Source organism: Gossypium hirsutum, chromosome D02, assembly GCF_007990345.1.
Source record: "Gossypium hirsutum isolate 1008001.06 chromosome D02, Gossypium_hirsutum_v2.1, whole genome shotgun sequence".
Classification (NCBI taxonomy): domain Eukaryota; kingdom Viridiplantae; phylum Streptophyta; class Magnoliopsida; order Malvales; family Malvaceae; genus Gossypium; species Gossypium hirsutum.
The window spans coordinates 69,231,461-69,248,211 of NC_053438.1; the positions used below are offsets into that span (position 1 = coordinate 69,231,461).

At 33.2% G+C, this 16,751-nt stretch overlaps 3 protein-coding genes and 3 non-coding genes across 7 annotated transcripts; 3 read left to right on the top strand and 3 right to left on the bottom strand.

Moving 5' to 3' along the window:
• Positions 1 to 635: 635 nt before the first annotated feature.
• Positions 636 to 2,515, bottom strand: LOC107908834 (LIM domain-containing protein WLIM1). Of its 2 annotated transcripts, none has more exons than XM_041089176.1 (5): positions 2,221 to 2,515; positions 1,999 to 2,095; positions 1,392 to 1,435; positions 1,216 to 1,290; positions 636 to 1,117 (listed from the first exon to the last, which is right to left on the bottom strand). In XM_041089176.1, exons 1-5 carry the CDS (start codon positions 2,356 to 2,358, stop codon positions 890 to 892), a joined length of 582 nt encoding a protein of 193 aa, XP_040945110.1. In that variant the 5' UTR covers positions 2,359 to 2,515; the 3' UTR covers positions 636 to 889. The 2 variants fall into 2 exon arrangements, with proteins under 2 accessions (XP_040945110.1, XP_016691600.1); XM_016836111.2 differs by having other exon boundaries at positions 1,216 to 1,299.
• Positions 2,516 to 4,226: 1,711 nt separating this feature from the next.
• TRNAP-CGG (transfer RNA proline (anticodon CGG)) lies at positions 4,227 to 4,298 on the top strand. The gene has a single exon. It is a non-coding gene; the product is annotated as a tRNA-Pro (tRNA).
• A 454-nt stretch (positions 4,299 to 4,752) lies between these two features.
• Positions 4,753 to 4,824, top strand: TRNAP-AGG (transfer RNA proline (anticodon AGG)). The gene has a single exon. It is a non-coding gene; the product is annotated as a tRNA-Pro (tRNA).
• An 866-nt stretch (positions 4,825 to 5,690) lies between these two features.
• TRNAP-UGG (transfer RNA proline (anticodon UGG)) lies at positions 5,691 to 5,762 on the top strand. The gene has a single exon. It is a non-coding gene; the product is annotated as a tRNA-Pro (tRNA).
• A 1,054-nt stretch (positions 5,763 to 6,816) lies between these two features.
• On the bottom strand, positions 6,817 to 10,559 carry LOC107908835 (ADP-ribosylation factor-like protein 8a). Its single transcript, XM_016836112.2, has 6 exons — positions 10,281 to 10,559; positions 8,808 to 8,889; positions 8,670 to 8,702; positions 8,421 to 8,542; positions 7,294 to 7,455; positions 6,817 to 7,159 (listed from the first exon to the last, which is right to left on the bottom strand). The coding sequence occupies exons 1-6, from the start codon at positions 10,316 to 10,318 to the stop codon at positions 7,042 to 7,044; spliced, it is 555 nt and encodes a 184-aa protein (XP_016691601.2). The 5' UTR covers positions 10,319 to 10,559; the 3' UTR covers positions 6,817 to 7,041.
• A 2,755-nt stretch (positions 10,560 to 13,314) lies between these two features.
• LOC107908836 (endo-1,4-beta-xylanase 5-like) lies at positions 13,315 to 16,657 on the bottom strand. The gene is made up of 7 exons (XM_016836113.2): positions 16,560 to 16,657; positions 16,387 to 16,433; positions 15,144 to 15,318; positions 14,855 to 15,027; positions 14,670 to 14,762; positions 13,812 to 14,603; positions 13,315 to 13,725 (listed from the first exon to the last, which is right to left on the bottom strand). The coding sequence occupies exons 1-7, from the start codon at positions 16,612 to 16,614 to the stop codon at positions 13,378 to 13,380; spliced, it is 1,683 nt and encodes a 560-aa protein (XP_016691602.1). The 5' UTR covers positions 16,615 to 16,657; the 3' UTR covers positions 13,315 to 13,377.
• Positions 16,658 to 16,751: the final 94 nt, after the last annotated feature.

A 16,751-nucleotide genomic window follows, 5' to 3' on the forward strand; every position in this document is an offset into this window, starting at 1 on the left:
TTAAAAAATTTTGTAACTTTTTGAAATTGAGTTGTATATTTTAACTAAAGAACTGAATAGTGTAGTCTCTGTAGGAGGCAAAAAAAAGAAAAAAAAAGGAAAAAAGAAAAAAAGAACAGCCCCATGGAACCAAAATCCCACTTTCTTCCGCAGATGTAGTATATGAATAGTTTTATGTACAGCCTTGTGCAGCTGTGCTTGCTCATCATTACAGCATTCATCACTTTGTCAGCCATTATAGTTGCTTTTATTATGATGTTTTCTTCTCCATCTTTTCTTCTTTCTTTTTCGATTTCTAACTCTGTTAAGTTCATTGCAGAAACATTCGTGGATCATTCTGATCTTTTATACAAGTTGTAGAAACCACATGTTTATACTTCTTGAATCTTCTATATGCATGGCGATTATCCTATGTGTTACATAGGTGGGAATCAATGTCTATTTAGTTAGCGGGTTCATTCGTTGAATGAAGTTGATCGAACATATTACAAATAGGGATTATTCAAAGATGGAACTCAAAATTAATATTAAATGAAAATTTTAACACAAAATTTTTATCACTTTATCCGTAATTCAATCGACATGAATAAAGATTATAAAAAAATAAAATCCATTCCCATTTTTGCGATTAGAAAAGCCAAAATCATCATAATACTTCCACAATCAAATGCTGGAAAACAAACCATGAGTAAAGAGGAGTCTTATTTTCAAACCTAGCACTCCACTTACAAAAATATATTAACCCAAATCCCGATGAACAAACACATCTTGCAAGAGGAGATTGTGAAATATATGAACTAATACATTAGAAAAGAAAAGGAAAAACCCATGGGAACAAACCGACTCAGCAATGGCAATAAATGATCTGACTCGGGCGGCAACTCATAAACTATGACTCAGCAGCAATTTCCATGGATGTAAGTTTCTCAGTGATGGGTTCTTCTTGTCGGTCACCTTCAAGTTGACTATAGTTTCCTTTTTCCTTAAAGAGCTGAACATGGTGATGCTTACAATAAAGTTTGCCTTCATGTGCAACGTAATTTGATGGACTAATAGTGCAACCTCCATGGCTGCATTTGAAGCAGCCTCTGTGGTATGATGTCCCATCAACAGTAACCTTTTTGAAGAAGAACAAAAGTTTGTAATGAAATTTTCATTTTTGATTAATGCTTAATTGCATATATTTTGTAATAAAATATCTGGGTTTTTATTCACCTTTTCAATTGGATAGACAGTCTTATTGCATCCCACACATTTTTCTTTGGTTCCACCGAATAAATTCACCACTTTCTGTGCATTCTATTGCCATACAATTAAACAATCAATGGCTAGACATTAGTATATGTGTTAGTTTGGTGGTAGAATATCAAAAAAAAATTACAAAGAATTACCTCATTTTCTATGTGTTTTTCAGGTTTGGCAATCTTTGGTGTTCCTAAAAGAATCATACATTAAAAAAAGAAATTAGAGCAAATGGTTTAATGAATCCTCTCATGTATAGTAATAAATGTTAATAAAAAAAATTACAATTTGTTGAGTCGAGTGATAAAAGAGTTTAATGCTTTTAAGTAAGGTTTTAAGTTCGAGTTCTGTGAATGGAAACAACAATGTTGAGATACTTTTGCCTCTGTTTAAAGGTATACTGAGTCGAGTAATAAGGAATTCAATATCTCTTAAGTAAGGTTTCAGATTCGAGTCTTGTGAATGGAGAAAACCGTATTGGGAGAACTTTGTCCTCATTTAAAGATAGAAATTTAGTTGAAACTCAATGTGACTATTGGATACCAAAGATAAAGATAGAAGTTTAATTAGACCCCTCAAAGTTTTTCTAAACTTTCATTAAGATTTCAATTTTTTTTTGAAAATTCTTATTAAATCCTTATTGAAAAAAACTTTAGTTAAACCTAAAATTTAATGTCAAGATCCATCAATGACCTTGATCGGAGGTCTAAACCCAAGGAAAACCAAATCAAACAAGGGTTTACAATGCAATTTTACCTTCAAAACTCTTGTCTAGACTGCCAGTTCTTTTGAAGAGTTGATCATAGTGAGGCCTGCAATAAAGCACCCCTTCAAAAGAATTGTAATTGCTAAGCTGCAAAAGAAAAAAAAGGGTCCAATTCAAGTTTCTAATATACCAAAAAATGCAAATTCCAAAAGAAAATATGCATATAATTGGAAAAAAACCCCCATAAATGATCGTAATATTGGGTTAATTACCTTGAGAGTACCCTTACAATGGTGGCATCTGAAACAAGCTTTGTGAAAGACCCTATTATCAGCAGTGAGCTTATCAACCAAGTAAACAGTCTTGTCACAGGCCATGCATTTTTGTTGAGTCCCTGCAAATGTTGCCATTTTTATGTTATTTTCCAACTCACTAACCTTTCAATATTATTCAACTCAGTCCTTCCTTCTTTTTTTTTTGGCTTAGTTTCTTTCTTTTAGTTTTTTATTCTCTCTTCCCGTCTACAACTCCATCATTGTTAATATAGAGGATGCAGTGAATTGTGGGCAACAATTGTTTTTTTTAAAAAAGGTAGATTTATAGACAGATTTGATAAAAAAGAAAAAGAGGTGCCCCCACTTTTGCTATCATTTTTCTCCTCCTTTTAAGCAATTCCTGCAACACCTTCTTTACATTTCAATCTGTAATTTTTTGTTTTTTACTTTATTTTTCATTTTAAATTGACCCCATCCTTCCCTTTTTCATAATTGTGATTAAGGACCCAAAATAAAATTGTAAAATGTGAGGGTAAGAAGATGAAAATTTCAATGATTCACAATCAATTCTTAGTAACTAAAATTGTTTAATGTATGTTAGATCAATGTCAAAGGTAACATGGTACTAACTACAACCTAAAATTTGGTTATGTCCTTGGGTTCTTGCAAAAAGGTTAACATATACCATACATCCTTGTATTCTTTAAAATTTTGAAATTTAATCTTTGTACTTTTATTTTTAAAAATTTAGTCCTTTTACTTTGAAAAAAAAGATTAACATTATTATTTTTTAAATCTGTTGGTTGGTGTGATGTTTTGAAATAAAAAATTATATTCACTAAATAGCAATGAAACTGAAAAAAATGACATTGCAATGAAATTGAATTTAACAAAATGACTTTTAACAATGTTAACGCACGGCACTCGTGTCCTTTTGGTGGGTGAGCTAATGACCCAATTCAACAAGGCACTCCTGCTCAAACTTTTTATAGAATCGAAAGATAAACCCGAGCTTGATTCGAAAATAATACCAATTAGATGAAGAGTCGGTCAACTTTGAACAAATCTTTTTCGAAAAGATGTACAAGCATCAAGAGATTCCAAATTAGACATGAACAGGGTGAAAAATTATTAGTCAAGATCATGCATGGTAATGTAGAAGTTTTAGGTAAATCAACTGCTTTTTTTTTTCTTTTAAGAAAAAGAACTTTTCCTTTGTGAGGGGCCTTAAAAGAAATTGAATCAGAAGAATTTAATCATGAAAAAGCCAGCTGGATTCATTGTTGTATCTTTTTACTTTTTTTTTCTTTACTTAATTACTTCTATTAATAAATTATTATGATTAATGGGAGCATGATATGATATAATCTTTTCTTTTTTATCTGGTATAGGACATAATATAATGTCTATAATTATCCATAATCTTTTCCAGCCCATAAATAAGAGGATAGCGTGCTTCAGCAGACTCGAATTCACATCCTCCTACATTGACAACAATGACCATGCCAATCAAAGTAAGACTCAATCGATCGAACAGACTATTTTTAACTTGGTTCAATTTTAGAATAAAAATCATTAACATATCTATTAATTTGATCTAATGGGAAGTATGCAGGCATAAATAAATAGAGTAATATTATTTGAGCCGAACCAAATCGATTGGATATGAATCAATTAGAATATTGGTTCATTAAAGGAATTAGATTAATTAATCCGTAAATTCGTACGTATCAATTAAATCCAACTAAAATATCAGTCCAACTTATGGTTTAATTAAATTTTTATAATATTATTTAGTTTAATCATAAACCAATCAAACCGATTAAAAAGTTAATAATTTAACCGATTCCACTATGAATTAAGTTCTAAAAGCCTTTATTAATTGCGTTTCATATTGGGACTTTGAGGGCACGAGGTTCAGTTATCAATAACAATTAGCATTTGTAGGGTGCGTCTCTAAAACAACAATAAAAAAAATGGTGAAATCTGACAAACAACTCGGTGGGCATTTGGTCTAGTGGTATGATTCTCGCTTCGGGTGCGAGAGGTCCCGAGTTCGATTCTCGGAATGCCCCTCAACCTTTTTGCTTACTCCCTTTGTAGTTTCTGTCATACAGTTTGTATTATGGACCTCAACATGATCTGCTTTTCAAGCATTGAAATTGCTAGTTTTAAAATTGTAATAATAATGCTATTTTTGGAAGTTGGGCAAAGCTTATAGCCCCACTGACCTGTAATCATGGTAATATCAGGGGAAACATTAGATCTGCCATCACCTGTTAAAAGAAAAATGGACTAACACCACACAATTCAGGACCATGTCCAAATACTTCCTGAAAAATGGTTTAAAGATTAGCTTATTGATCAATTAGGCCAGCATTTAAGTTATAATGTCAGAAAAATATGAACATAATCCATAAATCTTGTATTTAGTTTACCCTAAATCTGAAAACAAAAAGCTAAAAGGGACGCTCACTTGGTTAATAGACTATGATAATTAGTGAAAACCAATAACGAGCTTCCAGAAGCGGGCATTTGGTCTAGTGGTATGATTCTCGCTTAGGGTGCGAGAGGTCCCGAGTTCAATTCTCGGAATGCCCCCCATTTGGTTTTTATTTATAATAACCCTATATAACACAGTAACTTCATATCCACTTGTTTTCCTTACAGGATTTCTAAGCTGTAAAAAAATGGTGCATTTTTTGTATCTTCAAAAGTTTATTCTTTTACCTTTTAATCTGACAACCATATCCTTAGTTGAATAAAACAGTGCGGTGACGCACTGCAAAGGTGTAAAAACCTGGTCAAGGAGGGATATATTTCAGCATCCTTAGTTGAATTACCAAATGGCTCTTTAGCAGCTGAAGTAGATAAAGTACCTTATTTACAGAAAGTCCACAAACAAGAGGTTATTAGGACATTACATTTTATGGCCAGTTGATAACAGCCAATTTGACCAATATACCAGCAAACTATAAGTTTAAAAGCCTCAGTGTCGACATTCATTGAGTATCTGCGAGCAAAAGATGTACCCCAACTTGTGGAGTGGAGTATACCTGCATCCCAACTGGTCTTCCCATGGCCAAAGCCGCCATGCCATCCGCTAATCTATTTCCCTCCCTACACGAATGCCGTACCTTCACCTCCCACCCTCGCAGGACCATCTTCCTCTGAGACCGTAGCACTGCACTATGAAATTCTATTGTACGCACCCCACGGCTCGGCTTCCATAACCGAGCATGATGAGCCGATGCATCTTGAGAATCCCAACAATCATCGTCCACGGCAGTCCCTTATAGCACCCCCTGCAGCAGCTCGAGCATCCTTCCCTTCTCACTGCCCCGTCCGTATTCACCTTTCACCATTTTCTTTAAGAATTAAATTAGCATCTAAAATGTTCACAAGTCATCATTTAGCGGGAACTTGATCATAAGAAGTAGGAATTATTAACCAATCACAGCGGAAGCGGGCATTTGGTCTAGTGGTATGATTCTCGCTTTGGGTGCGAGAGGTCCCGAGTTCGATTCTCGGAATGCCCCTTGTTTTTTTTCCCCAAGTTTTAGAATCTGTAATAATTGATGATCATAATTCATAATCCAACCTCAAGTCAACTTCAATTAAGAGTATAATAATGTAGAAAACTTAATGACATTTACAGTTTAGTTTGTTTCCTGACAAAATTCCTTACAATTAACTACCAACCTGCAATTTTTTAAATGCAAACATTTTAATCTAATTTCATACAGCTAATCTTATCATCATCGGTGAAAAAATTCAATCAAAACGAAGTTCCAACAAAATTGTTTCTAACATAATATATCAATAAATTATAAAAGGTTAGCTTAACCCTAGGCTCCAACAGGTTCCCAAAAAAAAAAAAAAGATCAGAGAATTTCAATAGAACTCTGAAAAATAAATTGGTGAACTTGTACTTACGGTTGAGCAAAAATCATCTGCATACCAGGCAACATATATGCGATTACTGTTTAGTTTTTGAGGATTTCGCGGTTTTCCGATAGGGTAAATTTCCGGTGTCTTTCCCGTTTAGTTCCGTAGCTGGCTTTTTGCCGAAACCGGAGGGACAGAGAAAGGGTCATGCGAAATGTGAAGGGTGACTGAAAAGTGAATGGATTTTGGTGTCAAAGGTGAAACATTCCTTTTGGCGGTTAAATTCATATTTTTTAAAAATAAATACCACAAGTTTTTCACTTTAATAAATTTTACTTTTTTATCGATTAAATCTTAATTCAATTCATTTGAATATTATTACCAATGTAAAAAAATGTGTGAGTTGAGAAAGAGCTACGAATAATTTTAAGTATTGTGTAAAAAAGAACAAATATAATCTAAACTTATAACAAAAGTATTAAAAAATGACATTTAAAGAGTAATTATTCATTGACTAATTGATGATGAAATATAACTTAAAAGTTAAGTTAAAAATTAGTTTAAAGATAAATTAATAAAAGATGTAAACTATAAAAACTAAATTTCAAATTATACCATATAATAATATGTATTATTTAAAAAAAATTTTAAATCATATTCCTATAAAAAGGGATATGCATGACTGCCTACGAATGGAACTAAAAATGCATCGAAATCCTTCGTTTGTAAGAAAACACTAATATCTGTACACAAGAAGGATAAAACAAATTTATGTCCTCACTCACTCACTCACCCACCAAACAAATATATATAATACTTATGATTCGAACCATGTTGGAAAATTAAGACAATGGTGTCATTCAGACATTGAGAAACCCTGTTAAGCAGACAGCAAAGTCATGTATTGGACCACCATGGATGAAAGATGCTTCAATTCTTTGATTTTGAATGCTTCACCAGCCAATCGATCACTGTATCGATGTTGGTAGAGTTCTTGCATGAGATCATATAGCAACAAACCTCTCTATCTGTAATGGATTTCAGCCCCCTGCATTATCGAAAATTCACATTGTAAAGCAATAATTAATAACATAAATGGGGTCACATTAACAGTTTCGGCTGGCAATAATTTTGACAACGGGTTATGTCAGGCTACGGCAATACTTTTAACTCTAAACTTACATTTGCTCTGTCAAATTCTCCTTAGACAAGGCTTCAGACTTGTCAATCTTGTTTCCGAGAACCAGTAGGGGAATACCACTTAATGAGGGTTTACTTAACAGGTCATGGAGTTCTCTTCTCGAGACAGATAAGTTATCATTATCGGCAGCGTCCACGACATATCTGTAAATTGCAGAAAATCATGGTTAGAATTAGTTGAACATCATTAAGAAGACAACATACTGGTGAAAACTTTACGTGCAGAAGGTAATAAGACAGATATCATATATCAATGTATACTTCCCACATGAGTAATTTGCAAGTCTCACAAAGCAAAATGCTACCTTAAATCTGTAGGAATTTAAGACAAACGGTAGCTGAAAGGAAATTATAAGAACGGGTGGTGTCGAGTGATGAGGCAGCCAATTGTGTGTAAAGATATATTTGTCGAATGTAAAGATCCAAATCATATCCCACAATTCTGTGCTATATAGATCCTTCCCTACTTCTTATTGCCCTCAACTATACATTCAGATATATTTGTAAATTTACACCAGCACTACAACAGTACATGCATGACTACAACTTTTGGACTTTGCCTTTCCTGCCTAACAATTGTTCATAAATGCAGATAGGGGAAGTCAAGATATAAGAACAGACTTAGTTGAACACTAGAAATAAGATGGACAGAGGACATTGTTTATGTAGAGGTTATTTTTAAGAAATAAAGTTAATGCAAGCCCAATAATAAGATGGACAAAGAACATTGTTTACATAGAGGCTGCTTTTTAAGAAAATAAAATTAGTTCAAATCCAGCAATAAGATGGAGGTGGAAATTAGGATGTGAAAATATATCAATCAACAAAGGGAACTTTTTCTTGTAATTTCCAATAGGATGCCATCCATGGAAGACAAATATCTTTAGTCAGAAAACAAACAAATGGCTTTTGTTTCTAGGAATCTAGAGTCTAATATTCTTTGATATGTAGTATGCATAGCGTATTCTCAAAACAATGATAATTCTTATGCAGAACAATTTTCTGTGAATAAAAGGCACATATATCATAAAAACACTAAACGGTGTAAGAGGTTCCAAGTTCATCCAATAAAGATAAATATGGTAGCTAAGAAAGTACGAATGACATACACAATAGCTGAAACAGCACGGCAGTATCTCTCCCACATACTTCGAAACCTTGGTTGACCCCCAAGATCCCATAACTTTATAGTGACATTTCCTTTTGTTACCTTCCTCATATTAAATCCTACCTGCAAACAGATGAGATGTCATGAAAATAAAAAGGAACAAAACCCACCAAAACAAAAACTTATTGAGTGCAAATGACAAACTTCTCAAGAATGAATGTTGGTATAGGCTCTTTCCCATATGACTTACCGTTGGTATCATATCTTCACTATATCCACCGGTCTTGATATAAGATGCAGACAAAGAAGTCCAGTTGTCAGAACAAGCTAAAAGAATAGGATACTAACAAACAAAACACAGTTATGACTGATCTAGATATTCACTTACTGCAATGACATTAACTAGGGACGTTTTTCCAGCATTCTGGAGGCCTATTAACGATAGCTCCATTTCTTGCTTGAAGAAGAGACTACAAGAAAAGAGAAAGAAAATAAGAAAGGACAATGGCAAATTTAATCCAAATATAATTGATTAGTATGTAAAAGGGAAGGCCAATCAGAAACATGCATCAAGAGCTCTCATAAACTTGTAAGGTGTTCCCTGGATATACATAAAAACATGCAAAAAAGTAAAATGGTCAGAAGAAACAGGATAAATTTTGGGCTGCCTCAGCCAATCACACCCCACCTCTCCCAAAAAGATAATTAATAACTAAACAACCCTCTTGCCAGACCCACCAGCAACAACTAAAGCCTTCCCTTTGTCACCCTAGGTCAAAATTCCTAGTACATGACAGACACTGATCTTTGACAGTTCGCTAATTTGGACTAGAGAAGAAAAAACAACAGAGGAGAATGAAATGATGCTGTAGTAGTTTATTATCCCGTTGAAGAAAACCATATAATGTAAAACCAGCTATGCCTCAATCAAGAACTAATCCTCAAGAACCCTGTCATTGACTAATTCTCCTAATTGATTATTGTTCATATCAACACTATCATCATTAATACCAGACCATAACCCCTATGGTCACCAACTAGACAATCTCAATATGACAAGCCATCCTTATCTCAAGTACTTCAGCAAGATAACCCTCCCTTGTCAGCACCAGCTGAATTATCACTTTCCCAACTGCAATACCCAAAAAACTGGAACTCACACTACAATGGACATAATTTGCTTAGATTACACCAAAAGGACACATGTATGTTATTCCAGTATTCAAAACACCCAAGCACCTAGAGCATAAATGTCAAAAAAGAAAAAGAAAAAAGAAGATATTTTCCTAGCTATCTTTCAAAAGCAACCAAACCAAGCACTTCAACACAATGGTTAACAAAACCTTGTAGCTAGCTAGGCAACTGTGTCTATAATCAATCAAAACTAGCCATCAAGCAATTAATATCTGAACAATAGCTTAAAATTTCAAATCTAGTCTACAATCACAGCCATACAAAAGCATGTTTAACTTATGCATATTAATAATGTAATTAACAAAGTTTCTTAAAAGGCAATTATCACATTGCATATAAAAAGAATGCATTGTTTTATCATTCAAAAATAGCTGCATTAAAGGGAAGGAAATCCAACAAGAAACAAAAACAATAAATTCCACTTTCAAATCCAATAAACAAAAACAACCAACAAGACAGATATTCCACACTTCTATATGCTTAATCCAATCAATTAAAATATTATGTGTGAAATTCAATAAAAATATATTGATCGTTGAGCAAATGGCTTTTTTTCCTGGATTCGAGAAAGTAAAAAAGGAGAAAAACGGAAGAAACGAATAAAGTGAAAAAAATAATACAAAGAATCTATATTTTCTCAGTAACCAAACAAGGAAGAGAAACTTACCTTCGAAGCCAATTGAGAAAAGCTTCCCATAATCCCATCTTTCCTTTCGAATGAGAAAAAAATTCAAGAAAATTAGGGTTTCAACTTTGAGCTGCTAAGATCCGTCGAAAAGAACATTAAATAAAAATTATTCGCTTTTTTTACAATGATTGAATTCCCTCGCTATTTAAAATCAGGGAAATATATAATGATAAAAATATATAAATAAACCACGAAAAAAAACAGAATGTTCCCTCGCTGGTTTTCACGCGCAAAAAAGGGGGAGTGAAGAATTTAAGCCAATCGTGAAGGTTTCTGTTGTATATTTGGCGATATCTGTGTGGTGCGTGATGTTCACGCATAATACGGAGATTGAATAATGAGTTACAAGATAAAACAAAAGTACTTTTTGGGTAGGAGTAAAACGACGCCGTATGAGTGGCAGTGATTTCTTCGAATTAAAACACTACAATCCAGCTCTTTTAGTTGCAATCTCCAGGTTCTATCGGATAACTTTTAAATATATTTTCCATTTTTTTTAAAGATACGTAGCAAGCCACGTCACTTGATGATAAACTTAAATTACGAATATTTAAGTAAATTATTTTTTGGTAAAATATTAAATAAATAATATCAAAAAATAATAATGATCTGAATATATAATTTCAATCCAATTCCAACTGTTTTTTTTTAATTACTGGTAAAATTATATTCCATTCGCATTAATTTTGAAATCCAATTTTTATCGGAATATGGATTCAAAAAGAAAAGGAACCAAAAAACAATTAAATTTAATATTCTTCGTTGCTAAATTTAATTAATTTTTGAATTAACTTTTAAGGTTAGAGAGAAGATTTTTTTTGTATCTCTTTTTAATTATTTGATGATATTTCAATAATTTTTTTCTATGTCATTAGCACATAATTTTAATTTTTTTTAATCTAAATCTCAAATTCTGAACCTAAACCCTAAACTCGAACCTAAACATTGAACCCAAGTTCGAAACCTTGAAGCCTAAACCTTAAACCAAAATGCTAAGTTTAGAGTTCAGGGTTTCGAATTCAAGTTCGGAATTCAAGTTTAGGTTTATGTATCAATGATATGAAAAAATTTATTAAATAATTAAAAAAATTTCAGAATTACGTGGTGTGCTTGTTCATATAATCTTTTCTCTTTTAAGGTTAAACTATACCATATATTTTTTAATTTATTCTTTTTGTCAAGGTATATTTTCAGCTTCTAGATAATTTTTTTTTTAAATTTTCTATCTTACCCCACTTTTTGTAATCCCATCAGTCATAAATAATATTTTTATTATAAAAATAATATTTTTAATATATTTTAATAGTAAAATAATTTTATTTTTGAAAGAAAATAATTTTTTTAACAATCTCATCATCATTCTGACTATATTGATTTATTTTGACAAAAGTTTTAAAATTATCTACAGCTTCTCCCGAAGCCATAAATAAGAGGATAACGCGCTTCAACGCATTCAAATTCACGCCGTCTTACATTGACATCAATACTCAACTCAATCGAGCTAAGACTCAATCAACAAAAAAAATTATTTGGAGATATTTTTAAAAAGGAGTGGAATTAGATATTTTAACATTTTAAATATTTTTGGTCGGTTTGGTCTGTGAAAGAGTATTAGGACAAATTTTTTAATGAAAATAAGACAAATAAAAGAATGAAAATTATTTGGGCGGTTGGGTATTGGGTTAAAAGTGTTGCCATTGCGAATTGACAAATCAAAGCAGGTGTCTTTATCAAAACCATGTGGGTTATACATATATTGCTAATTCTTTGATTTAATTTCTATTTTTTAAAAATAAAAAAAATTAAGTATCTTACTTTTTTTATCATTTAAAAATTTTCATTTTAATTACTAATATTGTTAGCATTTCTCGTCAAAATTTATAGACATGGCACGTGCAGTAGGTTGTTTTTATATCATGTGACATATGATTGATATAATATTTTAAATTGATAAATTTTGATAAAAACTATCATCGACGATTATGATTGCGATAAAAAATTTAAATTAAAAAAATAAAATGCTTGAATTTTTAACTTTTAAAATATAAGGACTAAATAGCATATTTTAACCTATTTTCCGTCACGAAAGATGCTCTATTTCTTTTTTCTCTTCTAGCACAACATTGGTCAAAGATGTTCACCTCATCCCTAAAACATGAGATTGATCCGCAATATAATATATGTGGTAGTTTAGTAACGCCCGACTATATTGGTGGCCGTTGGTAAAAGTATTATGAAGAGTCTAATTGCATTTTGTCCCTTTTATTCAGAAAATGGGCAAACTGGTTCTTGTAAATTAGATTAAAGAGCAAATCGATACTTTTTGTTAAAAATTTCATCTATTTATACTGTTAAAACCTGGCGCAATTAATGAAATAACACGCCATGTGTACCTCATGCTAACATATAATGACTAGTTTTTAATAACAGAAATGACTTATTTGCTCTTTAATATAATGTACATGAACTAATTTTCCATTTTTTGAGTAGAGAGATAAAATACAATTTGACTCTTAATGCAAAAACCCCCACGATATTTTTACTACAGTAGGTTGAGGGAACTTTGTTCAAAATTCCCATATTCTCCAAAATCTATGAAAGCATTTATTAAATTTGTTGTATTATAGAGAGTGGAGACCATTTTTGTGAAAACAAGTGTGAGAAACAATGGTAGGGGTACTCGAAACAAATAAAAAGGAAGCATCCTGGAAGCAACATGGGTACTTACAAAATCGGCAAGCTCACGTTCATGGCTGCCCTTTCAACAGTCCGGTTGTTTTTTCTTGGTTCATGAAAGTGACTAATGGTATCCAACTGTAGGGGAGTTCGATGCTCGGAGATAAATCTGTAAAATTTTACCTATGAACCTTCCCAGCAAGTCCAGTATTAAGCTAGGAGTATTTTTGTATGGCGCAACAGGTCCAGTATTATACCCGAAGTATCTATGTTCGATTTTATCCCCAAAATTATCTCAATGGTTATACCTACATTTGCAAGTCATCATATGGTAAAATTTTATAACAGATCTTCAAAAGACTTTTATTACTAGCCATAATCTGAGCTTTACAACAACAATTCAAGCATCAAATTGAAGCAAGACAGTAATGTTTTCTGTCTCTTTCGTTACCTTAAAGTTGATACTCATTGAACTGTTAATCAAAGGATGGCTCACTTTTACCCTGTAATCACCATGAAAGAGTAAAATTTCAGACATTCCTCTACTATCTGTTCTAACTTGTCTCCTCCCAGATTTCCACTCATTAATCAACTTGTCTACAACTTCTCCGACAGGCGTAGGTTCGAAATCATAATTTGCCAGCGTCATACACTTGAATCCGGCAGCTATCGGACCGCCGAAAATGATAATCCCTTCAACTGCAGGATGAGAATAGCCCTCCCTTAGTATATCTTCCAAGTTGTGTGCCTAGTCACAAAAAAAATAAAAATAAAAAGACAATTAGTACATGTTTATGATTTATGTTTTGTGTTAATCGGATCTGGTCCCAGTACCTGATCTGGTCCACCACCGACATCGACTTCCGTAAGCCATATAGGTAACCCCATTGTTCCTAGAATGTCCAAAGCTGATCTCATGAAAGCTATGTTCGGTTTCGGATCACGAAAATGGCCTTCTAATCCTATTGCTGCCTTCAAGCCTGCATTGCCAGGAAATGAAAGGATCTTCTCAAGTTCCTCCTTGTATTTACAAGCAGTTGCTGTATGATCCTTGCTGTTTTCGATTGTATTGTACTCGTTCATAAAAAGAGTCATACTCGGATCGAGATGGTAAGCCATCGAGTAGAACATTGAAGATGCGTTTTCCCCGAGTTTGTCCTCGAAGAATCTGAAATGTAGATTCTCATTCATTACATCCCACCCGATTAACCGTCCTGCATATCTCGAAACCACCGAGTTCAACCTTCGAGTTGCAGCGTTCATTAGCTCGGCCGGTGGAAGGTCTTTAACCCATTTAGGCTGCATTACACGATTGTCCCAGAAAACATTATGACCTCTAATGGAAATCCCATTTTGTTCGGCAAAATTCACCATTGCATCCGCAACGGTATAGTTCTCTACGCCTCGTGTTTTTTCAGTGCTGTACCATTTCATCTCGTTGGTGAAACTGGTAACCTTGAATCTCGAGGCGAACCATTGCCGATAAGCTTCATCCGTGACGATATAATGGTTCATTCCGCATCCGAATGGGAAACCGGACTTGGTTTGAAGTATCAAGATCAAAGCACCATCAGCCGCAGTTCCATTGGCATATGTTACCTTGAAACTCACCTTCTTCTTACGAACCTGAATCAAATTCACTAAACTTAAGTACACAACCGCAATAAACACGACACGATTGATCCTGATTACCTTGTCAATACTTTTGTCTTGGTGGGATCTCCATTCCTTTGCTGTGAACGGCTGCAACGAAACATTATCGACTCGAATCTCCATTGCTTTGCTCTGCATTCATGCAAAAAACATGAGGTCCCTTCGTCCCGAAAAAGACATTTTTCGACACACGAACCGCATACTGAATAAACCGAAACAACTACCATCAAAAGAATCTCAACAACGCCTGTAAATTCAGCAACTATGCCACCTTTTAACAGTGACCAACACCCTTGTTTAGCCATAGTTTCACCTCCATGTACCAATTCACCATTAGAAGCCTTGAATGCAACAGCTACAGTCTCACTTTCACTCCCATTGCTGATTTGAACCCAAGCTGAATATTTCAATAATATTTCATCATTCAAGCAAATCAATTACTTTAATCTAATCATTGGGAATATAATCCATCAATTAAAACAATAAATTACATTTCATGTTATATATATTTACCTGAAAATGTATATAAATTTCCTTTCTCGAGCTTTACAGTCTTCAATGAGAGTGTTGTATTGTGTAACCCATCATTTGAAACTCCTAATTCACTCGACAATGTGGATCCATTTGTTCTTTGATTGAACCCAATCATCCCTCCACCATATTGAGCTCTCTTGGGCGCTGCCAAGCACTGGTTGACGATGATACAGTTTTCAGTTGACATGTTTCATAATTAACCACTGATCATAATTACATTGTTCTTAACATTAATAAGGGTTAATTCGACCGACCATCCTCCAAATATGGTCTGAATTGTAAATTGATTCTTAAACTTTAAAAATTTTAATTGAGTGCTCCAAGCATAGTACCCTATTAATCAAGTTATTTCGTGAGCCTCACTGTCAGCTTAGTAGTTAAATGTCAGCTCAACTGTGGCACAAGCATATTTAAAACGGATAAAATAATATTTAGTCCTTGAATTTGGTAACTTTTCTCAACTTGATCCCTAAACATCTTTTTGGTCCACATTAGTTCCTGAATTTGGTAACTTTTCCTAATTTTGTTTAATGTGATGATGTGAAACTCTAATATTGTACCATGTTATCACCTAAAAATTATAATTTTAATAAAAAATTTAGGTGATGATGTGGCATGACCTCAAAGTGCCACATCATCACATAAACCAAAATTGAAAAAAAAATTACCAAGTTCAGGACAAATGTGTACAAAAATAAAGTTCAAGGATCAAGTTGAGAAAACTTGCCAAGTTTAAGGATTAAATGTTGCATTATTCCTATTTAAAACACGTTGGTCAAATTGCAAACATGTGCACACCTATAGCATAAATTGCTCAAACTTTTTGATGATAGTGTCTATTGTGATGATAATGTCCATATGGCAAGTATATACATATTTACAATTTAGTCCATGTGTTTTAAAAATATTTTACGTTAGATCCGAACTAATATTTAACATCTAAATTGATGGCTAGAACTATTTGAAGTAAGGACCAAGATAGAATCTGGGCAATAGTTTGAAAGGTTTGGTGCAATTAACCCTAATAATAACAACATCATTGCCGATTGTTCCGATGCAATCTCTTCTTTGTACTGTAAACAGATACCACATCGGCATTAAAAAATAGTTTTCTTTTTTCTTTCAAAAAGCTTCAAAATGAAAAACATTAAAAACGAAGCAAAGGTTTTGGCCATTAGCAGAACAGGAAAAGTCCAGAGGTAGAAGATGATAATGTACTTGCCTCCATTGTTGCAGAATAGTCATAGGAGAAAGAAAAGACGCCATGTCCTGCATTGGAACCAAAAGAGATTAACAGAAAATTAATTAGACAGTAATTAACCATCTTTAATTTCTTGTCTAAAACATGTTTGTCGAGTGTTTTTTTTTTTGTGTTTTAGAGAAAGGAAGAGTAACCTGAAAACAGGACAATGCATGTCACAAGTAAAACGCTGGCCTCTGCAATCTTCATCTTTTCCCCAATACAGACCAAATCTTTAGCCTCATTTTAACGTGTATATTTATACACGGGTTAAGGATTTATTTACCGTTGAAGTTGAACAACAGAAAAAATTTAATAAACGGGTAAAATTTCAAATTAAAATTTGA